Source organism: Sturnira hondurensis, unplaced genomic scaffold (genome assembly GCF_014824575.4).
Source record: "Sturnira hondurensis isolate 20B ecotype Veracruz unplaced genomic scaffold, ASM1482457v3 Scaffold0013559, whole genome shotgun sequence".
Classification (NCBI taxonomy): domain Eukaryota; kingdom Metazoa; phylum Chordata; class Mammalia; order Chiroptera; family Phyllostomidae; genus Sturnira; species Sturnira hondurensis.
In genome coordinates this window covers 7,473,904-7,497,520 of record NW_028086190.1, presented here as the reverse complement: position 1 = coordinate 7,497,520, position 23,617 = coordinate 7,473,904, and the positions used below count along the sequence as shown (strand labels likewise).

The 23,617-nt window shown below is 38.1% G+C and overlaps 1 protein-coding gene across 6 annotated transcripts in view; it reads right to left on the bottom strand.

The window, feature by feature from the left end:
• The window catches only part of MPDZ (multiple PDZ domain crumbs cell polarity complex component), a 166,855-nt gene that overhangs the window by 23,429 nt on the left and 119,809 nt on the right, over positions 1-23,617 (bottom strand). For 4 of the 6 annotated variants that reach the window (XM_037061962.1, XM_037061963.1, XM_037061961.1 and 1 more), the window contains 8 exons: positions 23,120-23,212; positions 16,393-16,570; positions 13,230-13,340; positions 8,651-8,749; positions 5,475-5,634; positions 3,513-3,709; positions 2,263-2,354; positions 1,951-2,041 (listed from right to left, as the gene is read on the bottom strand). In XM_037061962.1, the coding sequence (XP_036917857.1) occupies positions 1,951-2,041; positions 2,263-2,354; positions 3,513-3,709; positions 5,475-5,634; positions 8,651-8,749; positions 13,230-13,340; positions 16,393-16,570; positions 23,120-23,212 (1,021 nt within the window). The remainder of the gene's footprint in view (positions 1-1,950; positions 2,042-2,262; positions 2,355-3,512; positions 3,710-5,474; positions 5,635-8,650; positions 8,750-13,229; positions 13,341-16,392; positions 16,571-23,119; positions 23,213-23,617) is intronic. The other 2 variants (XM_037061964.1, XM_037061966.1) reach the window with 2 other exon arrangements.

Genomic DNA, 23,617 nt, shown 5'->3' with positions numbered 1-23,617 from the left:
CAGTTATTTTAGAGCACAATGTAGTTTTCAAACTGCCTGGATTGACTCTATAATGCAATTCACTAGCAATCCAGCCACCAAACAGTGAAATTCATTGACACATAAAACGCTGAGGTACCATTTTCTTTTTTTTTTACTGTGTTAGTCACAAAGTGATTTTAGAAGCTATTAAATATTTCCCCTGAAAAAGACTAAAATAATCCATTTCATTAAGAGATATATTTGGTACAGTCCATCTGAAAGTAAAATTTTCTCCTTTACAATCATGAAAAACCACTTCCCTCAGTTCACCATTACGAGCAATGACGCAGTTCCCCAGGACGAGACAACAGGTCACGCATCTATCTCATGTATAGACAAAGCCTCACGTTTGCATGCTTCTTTAGGGAACAGTGTTTCCTTTCCTACACCTTCTCCCACCGATAATCATCATGGCTCTTCTACTTTTCAACTTTCTCTTTCTGTTATATCCTTCTAGTCGTCCGAAACACACATCCAAAGCTTAACAAATAAGGACAGAACTTCCACCAAAAAACTCTGAATTTTCTGTGTCACCCTGTAGCCATTGCCTTCTTTTTCTAACTCCCTACCCATATTTTGCTTTCTCAGGAATCACTAATAATTTCCTAGCTGCCGGGTTTAATGGGCTTTCTTTATTCATCTTCTTATCAGACCTCTTTGCAGTGTTCAAAGTTGTACGGTATCCTCTTCTTGAAATGTGCTCTCATCAGCTGCCATGCTACATGTCTGTCTGGCTCAGCTTCATCATCTCTGACCACTCTGTGTGCGCCTTCTTCCTTGTGCTGATAACGCATAATCCTGTGCTTGGCCCTCTTCTCTCTAAATGTTCTCTGTAGGTAAGAACCTCAGCTTTCATGCCAAATCTGCACCTAAGGTAATCCATCTGTAAACACTAGACCAAATGTATACTGTACTTCAATCTTAAGTTGCCTCAAACACATGGGTTCTTTTTTATAAATATTTGTTCCTCCTTTAATTTTTTAAAAAAATTAGTAAATGTCAGGCATCCATCAAATCACCAAGTCAGACATCTGGAAGCCTTATACATCTTATCTGTTTCATTCACCAGTCTGTCCCTGCCCAAAGAATAGGACCTATACAAAGCAGTATATACATATATATATATATATATATATTTACTCAATAAATATTTGTTAGATAAATAAATTCTCAGCCATTCATCTTTCCCCAATGAGTACATTTAGTTGTGGATGAAGTATCTAGCTAGGTCTTATTCATATGATATATACAATGTAACCATTCCCTTTTTTTTTACATTAGTTCAGGACCTTGTTATCTTTCTCCTGAATTATTCTGATAATTTTCTTACTCCTCTTAACTTCTTTCCTGCAATCTCTGATTTTTCTCTGCACCACTTCCAAAGTTTTTAAAAATACAATTCCCATTCTTTGAGTGCCTAACAACATGGCCTCGAAGACAAAGTCTTCATCACAGTCCCATAGTCTGAGCCTCCCCCCCTCCCTTCTCAGTGACCCTTCCTCACCAGCTCCCACTTCCTGCCTCTCACTGTTCAGTACGCCCCACAGCGTCCAAGGGTCTGCATTTGCCAGAGCTTCTACACCACTGCTCAATCCATTCTGTCTGCTTGCAATGTTTTTGCCCCCAAGTCTTTTCCTTCCAACCTACAAGTAAACTCCTCTCTGAAGTCTTATTCTCACTCTCTCTCCAGGGGTGGAATTGACGCCTCCTCTTCTCCCTTCATTATTCTCTATGTAAACTCTACTACTAGCCTTCATGTGGGTGGTGAGCTGACTTACTCGAGTGAATCTTGTACTAGGCTACAAACTTCACGGGGGCCGAGGCTATGACTTATTTATCTTTGCTAGCCTGGAAGGGTTTTATACTTGTTGAATTAGTAAGTGGTATATCAATCCAATCTTCCCAGAGAAGCAAACACATGCTACATACCTCCTTATTTTGAAGATTCTCTGAGGTAGAAGACAAAGCCTCCACTGTATTTCCAGGACACACAGCCATCTGACTCACTGCATCTTTATTTCTAAGGGAAAATACAATGACCTGTCATATCACAATGATTCACATTATTTTCAATCTTTTACTCTGAGATTCAAAAGGATTACTGGGAAAAATTCTGTAATTCCAAAGACCCGGAACTGTAACAATAACACATTTATAAATGTTTTATTTTTATTCAGAAGAACTCAGAATTGAAAGGCTAACACAATGTATTTATTAGTAAATCAGAAAAAAAATGCTCACCTGATAAAAATTATTTTTACTTTAGAAGGGGCACATTTAATGATTGATGAAGCATTCTGATGACTTCTTCCATATAAAATTTGACCATTGATCTATGGGAAATAAACATCATTAACTGAACTTGTCATTTTAATTTGTAAATTTTTATCATCCTAGCTAGCTCATGAAAGGCATATTTATTTCTTCCTTTAAATATATATATATATACATATATATATACACACATATATTTATGTTCATATATACACATGTATGATCTCTTTCCTAGAACATGAACCTGACTTTGAAAAAGCTCATTTTAAAAGACAACATTAAAATGATGCCATACAGTCTGATCTCCCTGGACTAAAGAGGCAGTTCCTGGACTGACTATAGGAGAGCAGAGAGTGAATTTCTTGGCAGGCACTGGGCTTCAGCATGTTTTATATAAAGCAAGGGCTCTGTGGAAGCACTTGTGACCTGCACAGAGCATCCCGAGAAATCCCCTACTGTCACAGTTTCTAGTTCCTCTCAAAACTCAAGCCCTGGGCATAGGCCACCGGGAGCAGCAGTGCTCACAGATGCAGGATCTGGGCAGCACATTGTGTCTGTGCAGCACGGTACCCGATGGAAACCGTCAGTCCTCCACTTACTCAGTTACTGCCGACAGAGCCATCAGAAACACACAAAGTGAGGGAGGAGTATTAAGGCAACATAAAAATATGTGGATCCCAGCCCACAGAAAGCAAGGACAAACAAAACAGGCAAATGCAATGCTAAACACTATAAAGTATGATCCACAAATTTATTTTGTTTGGAGGGTTAAGTTACTGTTTTAGTTATTTAGCCTTAACCTTGACCCCAATGCACCCAACATCCATCACTCTACCATTAGGAATTCAACTTCCAGAATGTCTAATGGGTTAGTCTCATTACTGAGGAATGATTGGTCATTTGGCTTTTCAAAAGCTCCTAATAAATGCAGCACACACAAAAAGGTTTTTTGAAGTGTAATCTTTATTACTGTCTTGAGGCAAAAATTGTTTCTGGTGCTACACAGTCATGACCTTTAAATGGAAGTTAATGGGAACATGGACTTTACTGAGCAGAGATTTGGTTTAGTGCTAAATTTGCTGTAATGCATCTATTTTATTAGGAAAGCGATAGTTTTCTCCATCACCATATGAGGCCCAGGTGAATTTTCTAGAAAATGCTGATTCCACTGCACCGATTCCACAAAAGTAAGTTCAGCGTTTTCCGTAAGAAATTACCTCTAGCAGCTCATCTGCAATCTGTAATCGACCATCTTTTCCAGCCGCTCCATTTGGGTCAATCCCCACTATAAAGACACTCATTCTGGATCGGTCTTTGTTCCCAGCAAGACTGAGACCCAAACCACTACGACCTTTCTCCAGTTCAATCATATGTAGCTCGCCTGTGAGAGTTCCATAACGTTCTCTGATATTTTCTACACACAACAACAACAACAACAATACAACATTACAGTGTTGAGAGTTAATTCACAGTCAAATACTTCACTATAGAAGGCTACTTAGAATAGCCTCAAAAGGGCGTCATGTGCACCAGAATGACGCCTGGTGGTTAAGAAAAGCTAAATGTGGCCACCAGGACTCAAGACTGGTTTCCTGGAACACCCACACTTTGAGGCACTTTCCCCACCCAGGCTGCAGAGAGTACAGTATCTCATCAGTTGGTTTACCTGGGGTGAATAGGTCCAAGAGTGATTCACATCAACAAACTCAGACTATGATAAAAATAGAAATTTAACATTTACAGAGGAGAACAAAATGTCCAGAATATTCATCTTCGTTGGTCAGTGGAAACCTTTCTCCCATAGGAAAACCTACAATGTGTGTCGTATCATGTTGGGCAGTTGCTTGGCCCATGTTTCCAGAGAAAAGGGAATGATATTTGTTATTGTATAGCGTCATCAAGCCAGGACTTATCCCAGCTTTCGGACATAAGTCCTAAGTAGATGAGAGCACTCCTCTCTCCCATTCTCCAAATTCCAAATGTAGGTGCACCGTGTCACAAGCCCAGATGAGGAGCCAGCCATTAGCAACACTAATTTCCAGGCATGTGACAGAGCCGTATTCAAGGCCCAGCCCAACTGAACCCAGTGCACCACAGTCCCTTGGGCAGATTAATAATAAACTGCTTTCTCAAGCCATTAAGTTTTGGGGTAGCTTGTGATATGACAATAGTTAACAAACATTCCATTTAATGCTTTTCTTGGGGTATATTCTGGACACTTTGGCAGACTAGCAATATACGCTAATTTCACTGGCAACAGACTGTGAACTATCAATTTTACAAATTGTCTCAGAAAATGTTACAATATGGCTGATACCATGTATTCTATCTTGATTCTTAACTGGATCAATTTCATAAACTGCTGTTTCCTGCCATTTCCTGAACCCTTCTAGAATCTAGAACACAACTTTTACATTCTGTACTTCTAAATAGCATATGCCATAGATTTCTTAAGGGAAATAATTATATTTTTAAAACAAAACTTTTAAAAGGACTAACACATTTATAACTCTTGGCTGCATTTTTACTATTTCCCTGTAAAATAGTTTCTTTCCTCAGAAAACAGAGACACCTCAATCATCCTAAAAACAGCTGCCGTTGAACGTTTCTTGGGAGTCAGGAGTGGTGTTCAGCACTCCTGAGACATTATCTAATTCACTGTGAGCAACTGGAGATAAAAAATGCACTTTAAAAAGAGGAACAAACCATGAAGCTAAAACGCAGAGGTGGTTCAACAATCTGGCAAATGCCCAAAGTCTTTATCTCAACAACTGTACCACCCTAGCAGAGAAAGCAGCACATTTCAAGGCACAGCATCAGTGACAACTGGAGGAACCCGGGGCCTAGAGAGGGGCGATGACTTGGTGAAGACCACACGGCTGTTGGTCCAGTAACAGCTTCTGAGAGAGTGCCCTGTCCTTTCTAGTTCTCATATAAATGGCAAAGTGAGCTTTGACAGAAATGTGGACTTGAATTAAAAAAAAAAGGAGTATGACTTCATGCCTTGGGAATGAATGCTATATTCAAGAGAAAACAAACAGTATTATTTTTCCACACAAAACTACAGTATTTATAACTAAAGCTGAAACATCCCTTTTCATTTAGGGCGTAAGCCTTGAGAAGCACAGAGTTCTTTCAATGCTCGTTACAATTAAATGCATTACAAAATGGCAACTTACTCCAGCTATACCCAAACTCATCCTCTTTGTCCACTTCTGAGACTTGGCTCGCAGATGGTGGGGCCTGGTCACTGCTCATTTCTGCAAACGCTGAAGGAGGGGCTGGAGGCACACTGCACAATGGAGCCTTTTCTGGCTCTGTTTCGGACTGACTGGGTGCCTGTGGGAACAGGAGGAATGCAGTGGGTATGTGCGGCTTAAGGAGAAAAATGTTAAGGAAAATAAGAGAATAATGTCAAAAAATGGCTTTAAAATATAAAGCCACACATAAATAATGGGAAATATAGATACACATATAAATAAAGTGGTAGATAGGATTCAGGTAAAGTTCCCAAAACCAAAGTGGGATGTTCACAGAACAATTCATTACATTATTATTCGGTATTTTAAGGTAACAAACTGTTCAATTTTAAGGCTTAAATCACTTAAGATAAAAAATTATACAAACTTCCCCCTTTATAAAATTTTATTCACAATTTATCATAAATGTCCAGGGCTCTGGGCAAGATTTGGGAGAGGCCTAGAAAAGGCTTCCAAGAAACTAGAAAAAAATAAAAATGGTAATCACACAACCAAAGATGTTACAAGCTTGACAGCGAGACTGGACATAAATAATTTTTCATTGCTACCTGAATCCTCTCTCCAAATGACTGTGTCAACAAATCCATGAAAACAAACATCACACATGCATGTTCATCCCCCAGGGAGCTAGCTTGTTAGTAGAGGGCACACAGACTTGGATCTGAGGGGCTCATTTTAAGGGACAACACCATTGTTCCCTTGCCAAGGTAGCTTGCAAGGTCAAGGAGAAACATGGCCGAGTACTTCACATAAACCCTAAGTATGGTATACTTGCTATCTGTATACCATACAGAAAAGGTCCTAATCCAAAAAAGGACTTGGCTTCATCAAGTTATAGAGCACCAAACTGAGTATTAGAATTTAAAAGGACCTTAGGTCACTGAGTTCACTTTGCAGATTAATAACCCAAGACCATGAAAAGTCAAAGGTTTTGTTCAAAAATCACACAATGGTACGTTCTTTTTGCTTAATTCTTAACCCAAACTAATGCACTTCCCATTACACCAGGTCGTCTCCCCCAATTTCCACAGTGAGACCGCACCTGGTTCAAGAGTCAGAGACACCCAGCTAAAGTTTGAACCTGGGCATGACAGTGTCCCTGAGGCCTGGAGCCTCGGTCTTCCTACCTTCTTTATTTTACCTTTCATCCTACGCGAAATTCCCTCTAATACACCTCTAATACACTTTATTTGATATGTGTATGTTTGGGAAAAATGCAAATTAAAAACAAAAAACCTCTTACAGAACACACTAAAGGACAGGCAAGCACAAATACTTGGGGATCATTAAGTGGTATCAAGAATCAGAATACCACAAAATACACCAAATACTAAAACTACATGGCACTCGGTGTAATCTTTCTTTGATGATTCGGAAAGCACTTTGGGATTGTAAATAACCCTACAATGATAATAATAAACACAATTTATTATTTTCCTGGCAAAGCACAGGAGAGATGAATAATAGAGACTTACGGGACAACAGATTTTCAAGTTACAGAATGTACTGTATTAAAATGTTCAACTTATATACCACTGGTCAGACAGACAGGAATTACTAGTACAAACTACACCCTTGGTATCTTCCCAAATGCTGGGCCATAAAACTCTCAAATTAACAGTGTACAAATGAGAAACAAACAAACAAAACTCATTTGACATACTAAGGTTCATTAAACATACTAGGTTGGGAGGGTATATAATTTAAAATTTTTCTGGTTAAAATAAAAAAAATTACTTCTCTGTAACAACAAAAAATGTTAATAAGCATGAATTAAGCCCATTTCACTTTGAAAAATTAGAACAGAACCTAATTTAAACTTTTCATAATTTTAATAAATTTATGGGCACAAATTTTTAGATATCACTTGCTGCGTAACTTTTCTGAGTATTTCCCTTAACAAACAAACAAACGAATTAAACCTATGGTGAACAAACTGTTCAGGATCTCACATTTTCACATGGTGAGCAAACTAAAATGGTACCCTAACCTAGCTGATGAATTGTAAGACGAATACAACTCTACATACATTTACTAAAGGCAATTAGGTATTCTATTTTACTACCCCTAAGACACTCATTCTGAGATTATATAATTGGCTTGTTGCTGACACTTCTTAAAATTTGTTAATAAAAATACAACTCTTTAACAAAGACTGTTCAGTGTTGACTGGCAACAATGTGAAGTGCACTTGAAATCACGCCATGCCATGTATGCACACAGCCTGACGTACACACACAGCACACTGCAGCACGCCACTTACTCATGGAAACTTCTCATTCAGACAAACCTTAAATGGTGTGGGAGCAAAAGGGTTAGTTGGGGAACAACGGAGGAAAAGAGTACTTGAACTCTGTAATTCCTATAGTAACAGAAAACATATTCCTTCAGATAAATTATCTTTGGTTTTCTTCATTCCAATAACACGAAATTCCAATGAATATTCATAAAATGCTTCGTGGAAGAAATTGTTCATAGCTTTCTTTCTTTTTGTGATCAAATCATAGTATGTTAGTTCTCGTAAGTTTCTGTTTCAGTTTCGAACTTATAATTCCAGCAGACCACGAGCACGCGCAAGCCCAGGTTTCCATGTGTGCAATGGCTCCGTGGCTCTCAACTGAGGCACCCCATGGACACAAAGCATGAATATTCAAGGGACTCTTGTAAGTGCATGACTGTCTATGTGGTGATCAACTCACACTGGGGATTTTAGGGCAACCTCGTATAAGTCTACTCAAGATTTAAACCATTACAAGGTTTTTAAAAAGTTACGTGTGACAGTATTTCATATATTTGGCAACTAGCAAAAATTTAAATATCAGAACATTTAACTCACACCAAGAAACACAGAAAAGGCACTGCACTCACAATTCTCCCTTACCCTTCAGAAGGACCATCTAATTTCAGCTACAAAAATGAGTGTGCTCTGGCAAGAAAATGTACTTATGAAAAGATTTACATGCCCACTCCAAACACACGGGTTTTTTTTTTTCCTGCCCCAATTTAGTAAACAGTGAACTGCGACAAGGCACAAACAGTAACAAAGAACAAAACATTTGCAAAAGGCAATGGCAAGACAATGGGCATTATCCAACCTTGTCGGCGTTGAACTGCAGAGAGTCAGCAAATGGGTTAGTGCTGCTGAAGCTGAACTTAGGGTAAAGGTTGTGCGGCAAGGAAGGCAAGGGGGGTTTCTAAAAAGAAACATAACAGGCGCTAAGCGCAAAGAAATGTATTCCAGACAACTCAGTTTTAAGAACAAAGTACTTACTGATTTCAGTAACTGCAGAAAATTAGATCCTGTCAGATTGTCAGATCTACTAATAACACCATCAGTCTGAAAAAATGTTTGCCTCTAGTGACCTGAATCTGCACTTCTATCTAAAGCCGGCCACCAACCACACAGGAAATGCGTCCGACAGATGGGTTCCTGAATTCTTTCACTCTCACCAAGTGTCTTCACTACCAGACCGATGCATGTGTATTTGTCTACTTTATGTACTAATATATATATTATGCAGATCAGTAAACATATTTCTAACTGAAATAAAAAGTTTTTGAAATGTATATTTAAAAGCAAATTATGTGGCGTTTTCTCGTAAAACAAAGAATGGTCTATCTGTTTCAGAATGCAGATTAAACACTTGTCTGCTAATTCACAGGTAATCTTCATTAGTCTTTTATTTTGTTTTCCAGTAAGGAAATTTTCATACTTTGACTAGATATTAAGATTGCTTGAAGTCAATAACTTTTCAGTTAAAAAATAATAAGACTTTTAAAAAAGTGAATCACTGTACCGTGATGTTTCTAGTTCTGCCCACTTTTTAAAGTAGAAATATTATATATACATATATTTAATATTCACTATGAAAGTTCCCACATTCTTCTATGTTGGGGCATTGATGGGGTTCTGAAGGACGCTTGAAGCCCTACCCCAGGGTGTGTCTCTCAGGTGCTGAGGCTCGTCTGTGTGTGACACACAGAGCTAGGACCATGGGGTTTGAATGTACTTATTAAAGGCAGGATGACTGCCAGACAGAATTTAACATTTTCATAGTTTAAGGGAAAGAAAAGTCGTTTCCTTACCACAATAAATTCTCCTTCTCTTCACACCCGCTATCTTTTTCTTTTATTGACTACATCTTTCAAGGGAAAATGCAGACATTTAAAATTCATTTTGGCTCCAATTAAATGTTTGTGTTACTTCTCTCTATAAAAAATCCCTACTGGCAAGCATGGAGCGTAGAAAGACTGCCACGCGACACCGCCCTGCCTGGGAGGGCACTCTGCAAAGACTACCCTCGCCCAGTGCGCCTGCACTGAAGCTCACGCCACACACCCCTTTCAATCTGCTCTTCTGCAATGTTTTTCCTACAGAGAGAAGACAGAAAAAAGAAATGGGCACAATGACATTTCTGTTCATCTCAACGCTTGCTCTGCTTTTCAGTTTAAAATGTCAACTCCCGCTTTACAAAAAAGAAGATCACAAATGTCAAAGAATGTGACCATACAGTATGATGGAAGAAATGACTAGGCAGAGATTAAAAACATCCTAGGCGGAAAAAAAAGTAAGTCCATGCTACGGACGGTAGAGATTATTTTCAACCCTCACACGAGGAAGTTTTTGGTTTTACAGTTCCTTTATAGTTCTGTAGAATAATATAAAATAAAACCATAATATCAAGAAATAAAATATTTAAAGAGAGCTCTAGTTTTCTGCTTGCCTGCCTTCCTCCCTTCCTATTTTTTCTTCCAATTTGCAGCTCTTATAGGATTAGAATTTGGCCCTGAGAACAGAATGTAAAAGTACAGAATGAACGCAGCAAGGGAAGTGGTAGATCACTATTATTAAAGAAAGAGTTATAGAAACAGACTGTATTTCTTATTAAAAAATCACTGATGAAACTTCTGTTCATAGTTCCAAGGGCTGATAAAAATAGAAATGTTATTAAATAAGAAGCAGCACCAGGAAGACAAAAAACATTCTCTGGCCCATATTAACAGGGCCCACCCTTTCCTACAGCGACGTGGTCGGACTAAGTTCTGGAAAGTATCACACTGGTGGAGTTATCAGGGCTAGCTCTGGGAAGCTCTGAATCTTGAACAGCCTAAGAGCCTATGTATAAGTTTTTCTTAAAGCTTTATTATATCCACAAACAAAACATTTACCATTAAGAAACTTAGTTATTTGTAATTTTTCCTTTATAGTAGATTCAATTTATTTTCATAGGGAAGTAAATCATTGAATACCAAGCAGATCTCACTTTAAATGCAAAATTAATTATAATTTCCTAAAGCAAAAGGCATATGTAGAGAAAGAAAAAAAATTCCCATACCCATCTTAGTTTCTCAGCTGGATCTCTGTAATAAGAAACAGATTAACGAGAGGAGAGTGTACATATTGATTTAATATAAGTTTTCTGTGACATGGAGCCTTCATACGGAAATAAAGACCAGGAGACATGGTTAAACCTGAGTGTTGTAACACGAGGCTGGATGAGCAGCTGGTAGTTGTGGAAAGTATCACAAGACAAAAGAATATGGACTTAGTGGAGGGAACTGGGGGGGACTCAGCCCAATCTGTCCATCAGCCCCCTCTCAGCATCCCTCCATCTTCTCTCCAGGGACAGGAAGGGCACACCTCACAGGACAACCGGACACCCTACTCCAGTGTAGAAGGGGAGGTCAGAGTCCTGCTGGCACCTGTCTTTCCCCAAATTCCTCTAGCTTAAAATATTCAATAACCAACATGCCATACTTTGGGGTGTGGGAAGGTCCTAAAACCTTACTTGAGTAACACTTATCCTGGAATAATTGGTACAAAATCAGGCATCATTATAACTCAGATAATAAAATAGGAATATTTTCCAGGTGCACGGGGGAAAAAAAAACCCTTCCCAGCTCATTATAAAATGTGACTGGCACTGAAATAAATATTTGTAGTTAAAGTTTTTTAAAAAGTAGTACTGAGAAGCCTATTCAGCAGTTTATAATATCATCCTAAATGTTATAAAAGTTTGAAATGAAAAACAAAACGAAAAATATGCAAAACCCACCCACACAAAAAATAGCTTTAACTTAAACAACCATTTACCAACACTATCACGCTGTGTCTATGTTTAACACAACAAATGGAAACAAATGTAGAAAGATTTATAGTTATTTAAACAAACTGAATAGCATTTGAAAAGAATGCGGTATGATGCAGCCCCACCATTTGGCAGATTTTCTCATCTGAATGAATAATTATTACCTAACAAGAAACAACTGCATGATGAAAAACTGCAGATGTGAAGATAAAGGCTCACATTAGGAACAGCTAAATTCGTTTCTTAGGGTAAACTTAGGGCGGAGCTGCACACCTGTCTCGACAACAGAAGGGACAACCGACAGCACAAATGCAGTCACTTTTATTCAGTGACACAGATTTTGGCAATTACTTTGATCTCCTCTACAGAGCTGTTTGCTACTTTCCTACCATCATGTTAAATTCTTAATTTTAAATTCTGAAAATTACCTTAAATTCTTAATTTAAAAAGTTAAATGTACTGTATATAAAATTACATATTTTTCATTTTAGATAATCCTTTAAACTCCCCGCACATATGCTGACCTTTCCCTCTAAAATACAACCAGCTCTCAAAGCTGACAACAGGCATCTCGAAGTGAATCAGCGCGTCAGGGATTCTCCGCTCCGATCCCGAAGTGAGCCTCTCTCTACGCCCCAGGACACTCGGGAAACCCTGGCAATGGTGTGCCGACTCTTCAGTGAGCACGTGTGTCTCTGAAGAACTTTCTGAAGGCTATGCAGCCCAACTATATCTAAGAACTGCTGCACGTTAAAATATTTTTCTTTTTACTGAGGTACAAAGAAGGAATAGAAAAATAGTTTTAATTCTCGGCACAATTTCCATCTTTGGCAATATTAGGGCAGATCAAATACACAAAGCTTATGTATTGGTAAGCTTAGTAACTTAGTAACTTCTCCCCCCCACCACATTCACTAAATGCCTTAGACTTTTAGAAATAATGTTGAAGCCATTTTATCAGTGATGGCTGATGGTAAAATGGGTTAGTAGGTTTCTGTCCACCAGGGACGAAGCAGCAATGTAAAGCTATATGGTGACTGAAGCTGGGGAGCAGCAGTTATGAAATAACTCGTATAGAGATGTACAGCTTAAACAAAATCCACCATGTGTAAATGTAATGTTCAGTGAAATAGATAAGTACATTAAGATTATTCACTGGTGATCATGAGATTTCATAAACTGAAAATTCTAAGGGAATCAATTTGTAAAGAAAACGTCATCTCACTGGCTTCTAAGGGACTCCAATGAAGGTCAGAGATTATTAACCTCAAAGACTATACCACATTTCTGTTAACAACTTACGTACTTCATGTCTATAATGAACATTAATAACTGTCCATCACTGGCCACCAATGAACCCTACTTCTGTGCATTTAAAATAAACTTCAAGTGTTTATTAAAATTGGTAGAAGGGATTTTCAGGACAACTCAATTAAGAAAAACAAGCAAAACAAACTTTTAACAAGTCTCCTGAGATTCCAAGACTTGATATCTTTGTTTTTAGAGACAACTTGGCCCTTGATCCATTAGATTCCAAGTTGAACACTGTTCGCATATGCCTACCTTGCCCTCTGTGTTTGCTTACCCTTGGTCTGTTTATAATGCTCTGTACCATAAAGACTACAGGGTTGCCTGCTTTCCGAATGGCTTCCACAGCTTGTTCGTGGCTTGCATCTCTGAGGTCCATGCCATCCACCTGCAATGGAAGGCCTCAGCTTAACATTTCAAGAAGCTACAGAACAACAGAACAATTTGTGGATCTGGAGTCCTGAAGATCCCTGGAGGAGCGTCCTGGAAAAGTAGTTTTGGAACCAAAAATAATTGAGACTGTATGTGAGGCTTTGGACCTTTTAATCTGGTCCGCAAACTGTGGTCCCTTGTCTTGGACACAGATGTCTGTCTCTACTAATCAACTGAAATAATGATCAATTAGAAGGAAGGCTCTGCTTCAGCATTCCTTACACTGCTTGGCTGCGCCTTTAATAAATCTGCATAACTACAGAAATAATGTAAGGGAGCTGTCTAGTAGCACTGTCTTCATCATGAAAGTATTGTAGAAATTTTTTCCAATTCATTAGAGTGCTTTGGGAAGTGGGTTGGTGATGGCGTTGTGCATTTTTCTCTGGACAGGGAAGCTTGAGGTTGAAAACAAAATTCTGATGTTCAGAAATAACAGGTTATGGTAAGGTTAGTTTTGCAAAGAGTCTTTGCAGTAGACATGACAGGAGCAGAAAGCCAAGAAATTGTGCTTACTTGTTAGTAATTCTTATATAAGTAGCTTGGAAATAAAAGTTATTGTGTCCCCTTTTATTCTGCATGGCCTCCCTCCCCGATGATCAGCTGAGCTGATGCACTACATGGATAGGAAGGAAAATAGTCTGAAAGGCCAAATGCTAATCCTGTCAGAAAACTACAGTATACTATATCATTTTATCATTTCCAATTACTGCAAAATGGTATACACAACAAAATAACAAAATTGGAAGGGACCCAATTCTGGTCCAGAGACCCAAACTATTAGATCTCTGCATAGAACATCATCACCTTTAAAAAAGTATATACATAAGTATATACATGTAATTGAAAAACTCCCTCAGGCTGATACTTAGGGGATACTTAACATGTCTTTCAGTGCATATTAAAAATGACTTCTAACTTCTGTAGAATGAAAGTTAATATTCATGTGTACTATATATATCATTAGTGGGAAAATTTAACTGGGCATTAAATGTCTTTGCTCACATTCAAAAAACTATACTTAGAATAAAATCATCGGCAAGTCTCTACTCATCTAGTCTATATACATTTTCAGAAACTCTTAGCAGAAATGTCATAGAATCTCCAGGATTACAGAGGCCTAAGGCTTCTTTATTTACGAGAAAATCCCCCACACATAAAACACTCGGCAAACCACTGCTAAACAGCACACAGTACTTTACCACAAAATAAGTCATTTTCAGTTGGATAGGGATGTTTTAAAATTCTTAATACATTTAAACAATATTTTGGGGAAAACTATGATCAATCCTTTCCAGAAATAATCATAACCATTTCTTACTTTTTCTACTTCTGTCAAAGGCACTTAGTAGTGAAGTACCCATAAAATAAACTGCCTTGTGATCATTTAAAATGGAAATTTTAGGTAGAGTTCTCTAAAAGAGGGCTAAGATTTCATCTAAAGAAAGGTAAGTTTGCAGGAAGAGAAAAAGCCTACCATTCCTCCTCGTAAGTAGTTGGAGGGAAAATAACACTTACACGGCCCTCGTTTTCTCTCAAGTCTCAATCTTCTTCCTTCTTCAGCGCTCAGTAATCATCAATCGATCAATTACACAATCCCCAAAATGCTAATTTTAAAATAATGGCTAAATTATAACCTTCTTCTAAACAATTAGGGCATTTTAATGTATGAGGTTCTATGATTTCAGAAAGTGAGAGACAATCACTTATATAAAGTAAATATAACTTACACATAGTAAGTCCCCATTATATTTAAAATCGTATAGTTTAACACTGTATTTATTTTTTGCAGAGTTGAACTTCGGTGCAAACCAAACAAATCTCACAGTAAGAAAGCAATGAGTTTCTATTTGGAAGCTGTCTCTTTTGGTCTGCTCTATAAATCCTGACAACTCAGAAAATCTGAATCAGCTATCTCTTTACCCTCTTGAGTTCAGTATGCTTATCATGATCAAATAATTTATCGCGGTGCTCTGAAGTGACCTGATTACTTGCCCTGTCCGTCTCACTTGGCAGGCAGGCACGCCCTCCTTCCCTGTGGGATGCCCAGAGCCCGAGGGAGCACCTGGAATGCAACAGCTGTTCCAGGGATACTTGTAAAGTAAATGAGTGAGTGACTCCTGAGGGAAGAGTCTATTGAAACCATTAAACTTCACTTTGAATTAAGGAATTAGGTACAATCTAACCAACTGCTTTTCTCTCATATATAACCAAATGCACGTGTGTACACACGTGTGGCAAACACGCAGCCTTGTGATGAATGGGCACAGCACTGAGAAGAAAGAAAATCTGAGTTTGGGCTGGGGCATTTAAATGAAAGGTAATCAGGGCCTTAGCATAAGAGATTTTACAAAAAAGCTTCATTTGGAAAAAAATCTCATTCAACAAAGTTTACAATAAAATGATAACTATAAAGTATTTTTAAAATGAAACCTCAATTTTGACTTATTTATGATGGACATATTTTGCAATATATACTGTTAAAGAATTATTCCCCAAGAAATTTGCTTTGCTCTTTGAACAAGAATTCAATTATTTTCTCTCAGGACCAGTGTTTTTAAGAATGGTTGGTAACACTCTCAAACATCAAAATATATAATCTGTCAGCATATACTGAAGACAATAGTTATGGATGAAACGAAACAAATAAGAAATGCTTTCCCTGGCCAGGTGGCTAAGTTGGTTGGAGGTTCATCCCATACACTAATGGTTGTGGGTTCAATTCCTGGTTGGGATGCTTACAAAAGACAACTGATCCAAGTTTCTCTCTCGCACTGATATTTTTTTCCTCATCCCCCTCCCCTTCCCGGTCTCTAAAATCAGTAAGCATGTCCTCAGGTGAGGATTAAATAAATTTTAAAAATAAGAAAAAGAAAAATCTAAATGCTTTAACCACAAACACATTTTACTCTAATGTTCAGCTGAGCAACCAATATCAAGGTGGTGATTCCCCTGGTAAAGAGGATGCAACAGGTAAAGTGTTTCAGCACAGAAGGTTCAGTGGGGGGTACCTCTACTATTCTATCTCCAGGCTTCAAGGTTCCATTTCTCCCAGCTGGACTATCTTCAAGAACATGTTTGATGAAAATGCCCCTCATCACTTCACCATTGCTCAGACGACTCCCCATCCCTCGTCCACCAACAATGCTGATGCCCAAGGATTTGCTTGGTTCTCTCCAAAGCTCAACCCTGTAAAAAAACAAACAAACAGCGTTAAGTGCATAAGAAAAGATGGCAAAAGTTCATGGCACTGGATTTGGCCATTTTTTGAAAAAGAAATGACACCAAAAGCACAAACAACCAAAAGAATAGCCCAATTGGACATCAACAAAATTAAAAACTTTTGTTCATCAGAGTATATTATCATTACAATAAAATGGCAAACCAAAGAATAGAAAAAATTATTCGAAAGTTTCATATCTGATAAAAGATTGAATACATAGACAGCCTCTAAAACTCAATAACAAAAAAAAAATAAAAAATGTGATTAAAACTGGACAAAGAACTTGAATAAAAATTTCTCCAAAAAAGACATACATACAAAGGGCCCAGAAGCACATATAAAGATACTTAATGCCACTAATCATTAGGGAAATGTAAATCAAAACTACAACAATACAATGAGATGCCACCCTACACCCATTAAGATGGCTACTATAAAAAAAAGGAAAAGAAATGTTGTCAAGGAGAAATTAGAGACACTGTGAAGAAATTTAAACCCTTAAGCATGCACCGTTGGCAGCAATGTATAATATTTTATCTACTACTGGAAAACAGTATGGAAGTTCCACAAAAAAATAAAAAAATAAAATTACTACATGATCCAGCAATTCCATTTCTGGATATAGACCCAAAAGAATTCAAAGTATGGCCATGAATATGTCCTTGTACAACCACATTCATAGAAACATCATTCGCAATAACCAAAAGGTAGAAGCAACCTAAGTGTCCATCTACAGGTGAATGAATTAGAAAAATAGCATATCAAATAATGGAACATCATTCAGCCTTAAAAAGAAAGGAAATTCTGACACATTCTACAACATAGATTAACCCTGAGAACACAATACTAACTGAAATAAGCCGGCTAAGTGGAATAAAGCACCAACTCTACAATGATTTCACCTATTTGATGCACCAGAATAGTCACGTCCACAGAGACGTCAGGAGAAGGGTGGCTGCCAGACATAGGGAAGAGGAGGAGGTGGGGAGTTAGGAAGTGAGTGAAGTTTCAGTTCGACAAGATGAAAGACGTCCTGGAGATGCTGGCGGTAACGGCTACACAGCACTCTGAACTTACTTGATGTCACTGATCTGCACACTTATACAAGATTCAAATTGTTAAAAATGATAATAAACATTTTAAAATTCAATGGAGTGTGTTTATATATTAACTTTTCAAATATTACTTGCTCAATTTATTAAAGTTTGGCCAGCAGTAAAACAAGGTCATTTTAAATACTTCCCAATGATGTGTTTTACACATTCTGATAAATATTCATGCATTTCTGAAGGTGACTTGTTAAAAGTAAACACTGGACTTACACACTCCAGGCTCGGCACAGGCCAATGTTACAAATACCAAGTTTTAAGAGCTCTAGTATGGTGGACATTAAGTAATCAAGAAATGCAGCTGCCCCTGAAAAGACAGTTCTAAGCTTAGCAACTCCGTCAAGAGACAGAACATTCCTGCACACACTACGTTAGAAGCTGACCTATGTCCAAGACTTTCTTGCAGGTGCAGATCTGGTAACTAACAGTTGGTGGCTGCCAAGATCCTACATGATCTGATCCCACTACCATTTCCAGAACAGCATCTCCCACGGCTCTCCCCTTTCCTCTGTCCATTCCAAGCACACCATCTTCTTGCTATTCCCTAAGTTCAACAGACACATGCTCCCGCTTTGGGGCCTTGGCACTTGCTACTTCTGTCTTGCATTCACTTCATCTAAACACATAAAAAACACATGAACTCATTTACCATAAATCTAAATATCTGGAAGAGCTGTGGATGGACTGGAAGTACACATCTTGTGAAAAGGCTGAAATATAAGAATAAGCTGACTGGTGGTGAGGGGTTTGGCCAAGATGAGGTAGCAGCTCAGGAAACTGGAGGAAAACAGAGACATCAAGCAGAGAACTCTGAGGCAGTAAGACTGCACCCTGCTCCCTGCTTCAGGGAGACAATGTTGGACATTAAATAGGAGAAGAAAGCATGGTCCCAGTGCGCCCTCAACCTTGACATTCAAGGGACTCACAGAGGAGCGGAAAAGTTGGAGTGAGGCTCCAGTGCAAGGAGGGAGGCCCCAATAAGAGGAGGCTGGGGACAAAGTAGCACCCCAGGGGGAGTGAGGGGTGGCTACGGGTCAGATTGAGTCAGATGAGGAGACACTTCTTTGATCCACAGTTTTTTTTTCTGTATTAGAAATCTACAATCCTAGAGACCCCATTTAGTTTAAAAACATCTCACCATGATCTTTATCTTATAAAATCTGTATGAACAGTTTAAACTACTTAAAATTTCATTCCTCGCGTTCTTTCACTCTAGGGACTCTGGGAAAGACAAAAGCCAGCAAACTTCCTTGTCTCTAAAGCAGTTCCTAAAGTAAAATGGCAAAGTAGACAAGTCAGTAAAGTTACTCACTGTATTCATATTTAAGAAGCCTTAAGTATTAATGGGTGGAACTCCTTCATTCTTCTTCCAAGAAATAAAAAGTTAAAAGACAAGAAAGAAAACAAGAAAGTATCTCCTAGGGTGCTTTGTGGTGGTGTAAATTAAAAAGCAGGTCTTATGATGTCTTGATTAAAAATAATAGTAGTAGCAAACACTTACTAAGGGCTGATCACATGCTGAGCATTATTATCTAGGTTCCACACACTTTCATTTAATTCTCACATCATCTTTACGGGGTGGACACGCTCTTGAGTCCCATCTTCCGAAGAAGGGAAGAAGCACAGAGGGGTTAAACGACCTTTGGATAATAGCACGAAATGCGCACACAGGGTGTGGCACAGACAGCAGTGTCTCCAAACAGCACTCCCCAGAAAAACCGCTGGAACAACGGAAAAAACTGGAGAAGATAACCAGAGGTGGGCTGTCAGAATGAGAACTGTGCTGGGGAGCCAGGCTCACTATTCACTGAACGGAACATGGTGAACATCCCGTGGGAGGAAGACGACCAATAAAAGAAAAGCTTTAGAGATCGTGTATGGAGTTCGTTTTATGTAAAAATGGTAGCCTTTCGTAGGCTTATACAGAGATTTAAATAGAACAAAATTCAGAAAAGCAAAAGTGAAACAGAACACTGAGGCCAGGCTTTCTAAGCTCAAACTGAGTCCCTGGGTTCAAGTTCTGCTCTTTTGCTACTTGAAATCGAGTGACCTTCTGCAACTTATTTAGTTTCTCCCTTGCTTTCCTTATCTGTGAAATGGAGCCAATAAGAATCTCTACATCAGACTGTTGCTGTAATTATTAAATTAATGAAAACATGTGAAGTGCCAAACAAAGCTTTGGCACATGGTAAACAACCAGTACGTCTACCACCACTCTTATTATGATTATAGTTTCTGAAGCAATGTGATTAAGCAACCCATTAAACTTAATCCATATGACACATGGGTGAATAAGAGCTCGCCACCTCAATCCTGTTGTACCTACATGTTGTTTGTTAGGACACAGCACCATTTTCTGCCCATCAGATTGACAAAAACCTTTTTGTTTTTTAAATGATCATATGATGAAGTAACAAGGATATAAGGAAAGGGGAACTCTTGCATATTGGAAAAAGAAGAAAAACTGATACAGCCGTCTTATAAAACAAGTTGACAACTTCTAAGAAAGTAAATAATACATTTAAATCTATGAACCAGCAATTCCACTTTTGGGTACATACGTAGATAAATTCTCATAGATAACTACAAGGTTTACTACAGAATTCTTATAATAGTGAATAACTCTTAACTATTCAAAACTCAATTTGGGAATAAACTGTAGTATATTCATATATTGAAGTGCACTACAACAACTAAATGGAACTAACAGATCTTTATGAATCATAACAGATCTTTAAAATACTGGATTGAGAAAAAAGTAAGCAAGCTGGAAAACAACATATAAAGTGGTATGACACCAATTTTTAAAATCAAAATCACATGCAAAATAAGAGTAACACGGCTTATTTGCAATGTTCAAATTTACACTTTGCTAAAAAGTATTCATTTTCCACACAAAGCACAATTTTTTGAATGCATGAGTAAATGTTCCACCACATTTCCAATGATTTAAAGAACATTCATAACATTTGCTCCTCATTTGTCAAAAGGCGTGGTTATTTTGGTAAGTTTTCTCATAATATTCTATGGACATATTAATCGATGGAATTTTGCCAAAAAGTACTTTAGTGCTTCTTTACAGAAGCATCATTTTTAAGACTTATGAAAACTCAAGACATATTCTCTCTAAGCATAGTTACTACCTTTAGAAACATCTTCAAGGCAGATATGAAGGTTAAAATTTAGGATAAAATTAGAAAATATTCCTGTCTAGAAGTTACATTCATTTTTTCTCATAAGAAAATTTAATAATGATTTCAGTGTTCAATAACCTTCTCTTTGCTTAGTTGTCAGTGATGGTGGTGATGATGGTGGTGGTGGTGGTGGTGGTGGTGGTGGTGGTGGTGGTGATGATGGTGGTGATGATGGTGGTGGTGGTGATGATGATGATGGTGATGATGATGATGGTGGTGGTGGTGGTGATGATGGTGGTGGTGATGGTGGTGATGATGATGATGGTGATGATGGTGATGATGGTGGTGGTGATGGTGGTGATGATGATGATGGTGATGATGGTGGTGATGGTGGTGATGGTGGTGGTGATGTTTGACAAGGCCAGCCACTGACTGAGTGTTCACTCTGTACCAGGCACTATGCTAAGAATTTTAAATGAATTATCACAGTAAATTCTCCCCATTCCCTAATTTAAAAGGTTCTATTATTAATCCCATTTTATAGATGAAGGAATTGAGGCCTAGCAGAGATTCAGCAACTCATCTTAGTGTCAAAGCTAGAATTCAAACACAGCTCTTACTGACTCCAAACATTTTGCACGCTGCCTTCCAAACACGGCTTTTTCTCCCACAAGGTTATTAAATCTGCCATCCAATCTTCTGCTTTCCCTGTGATCACTGTCCCCCAGCAAAGCTCAGAGTCATCACTATGGTCACTAGCTACAAAATAATTTCATCCAGCAATTGTGCTTCCATTCTCAAATGAGAAACTTAACATCTTACATTATATATATTTTTGCCACAAACCTAGCATTTATATTCTGTTCTCAATATGGGTAATGTAGAGACTATGATTTCTCTAAGCAAGGCTAAGCAGCTTTTTAAAAATTCAAATGAAATAAGCCAGGAGGTGAAAGACAAATACCATATGATCTCACCTATAAGTGGAACCTAATCAACAAAACAAACAAACAAGCAAAATATAACCAGAGACAGTGAAATAAAGAATAAACTTATAGTAATCAGAGAGGAGGGGAATAACAGGGGTAAAAGGGGGAAGGGTCATCAAGGAACAGGTATAAAGGACACACAGACAAAGCCAAAGGGGGTAGGATTGAGGGTGGGAGGTCGAGGTGGGTGGGGTGGAGGCACGTGGTGGGGATAAAGGGAGACACCTGTACTTGAACAACAATAAAAAAATAATTCATAGGAAGAAGTTGTTTTAGATGGCTGGAAATGCTTACAGGGTTTTTTGTGTGTGTGTGAAAGCAATGTACATTTTCTATACTTTGAAAGTGAATCAATCCAGGAAATGTTTCAATGTGATGACTGCTGCTTCATATTCTTGTGTAAGCAAGAAAAATCATGAAACTGTGTATCTCTGAAGACTATAAATTACTCTCCTTGAGCATTTTACTTATTCATTGTAAAATATATACTATGTTTTTACTAAGTACCAGGAACTACTATGATGGTCATCTTTAGATCTGCTTACAGGGAGTGTTCAGTGGTTATTTATATTCTACACTTAAAGAAAAATACCTTATTATTTTTATTTAATTACACTGTGCATCTCTGTATGTCGCCTACCCAAGTACATTACAATTTCTTTGCAGGCAAGATTTATGTCTTATATTTCCATGTTACCACAGAGTCATCTGCTTCTCCTCTGGATCCATAATCAGAACTCAATACATTTCTATTAAAATTAATTTGATTTTATTTAGCATGAACACAAAAACCTGCCTTAGTGATGTACAGTGATACAGCTGGGCATATTTAGAACAGTCATCTTGTCCATTACATATGAAATCAGTTATAGACAAACATGGGTTTGAACAATGCAGCCCATGGTGACAAGATGCTACTAACACACAATCGTATGGCACACACATTTTGAATATATCATTTCCAAAAATGCTAGAGAAATTTTAAGTTAACATTTGATGGTATACTTAAGATTAAACTCTACAGCAAATAACCATTCTAACCACCAATGTATAATTTTATCTAGTTAATTTTATATACTCCCTACTACCTGCCAAACTCTCGCATACATGTTGGTTTTAACCTGTGTGACTTCTATTATCTTCTGAACCTGTTCACACATAAAGAAGCGTAGGCATACGAATGACCTGCCCAGTGCCACAGTATAAAGTTCTAGTCCAACACTTGAAACCACACCTTCCTGTGTTTAAACACTGAGTCAGCTGAAGACAGAGACAGTCCTTACCGCCGGGGCTGATTCCAATTGCTGTACGCTGCATTCTGAAGTTCACTTTCTTCTCCCTCTCCTTCCTCTCGCTCTGGCAATTCCGGAATGTCTCTGTTAAAGAGTTACACAGTGAGTACACCCAAATCCTAGGAACCCCTGCGAGGCTGTCATATACGCCCTTGACTGATTTGGCTACAAAGGCAGATCGGCTTTATATGTTCACCATATTTAGCTAGGTGGTATGTAATGGTTTACATTAAGGGAGGAATAAAAAAATGATTAAACAAAATAAAAACCTTACATTAGAACCAATCTACCCTAACTTAGTTTGAAGATACAGCTGAACACTAAGCGTATTGTCTAGTCTCTTTCCTAGTGAAACATGGGAAGATACATGAAAAGGGAAGGGGACAGATACAGAATTTTAAAGAAAAACTACTTGACAGGTATTTTTTTTGATCCACCTACCACATGCAGGAAGATAGAAGTACCATATGAGTTATAAGGTCCCCCAGC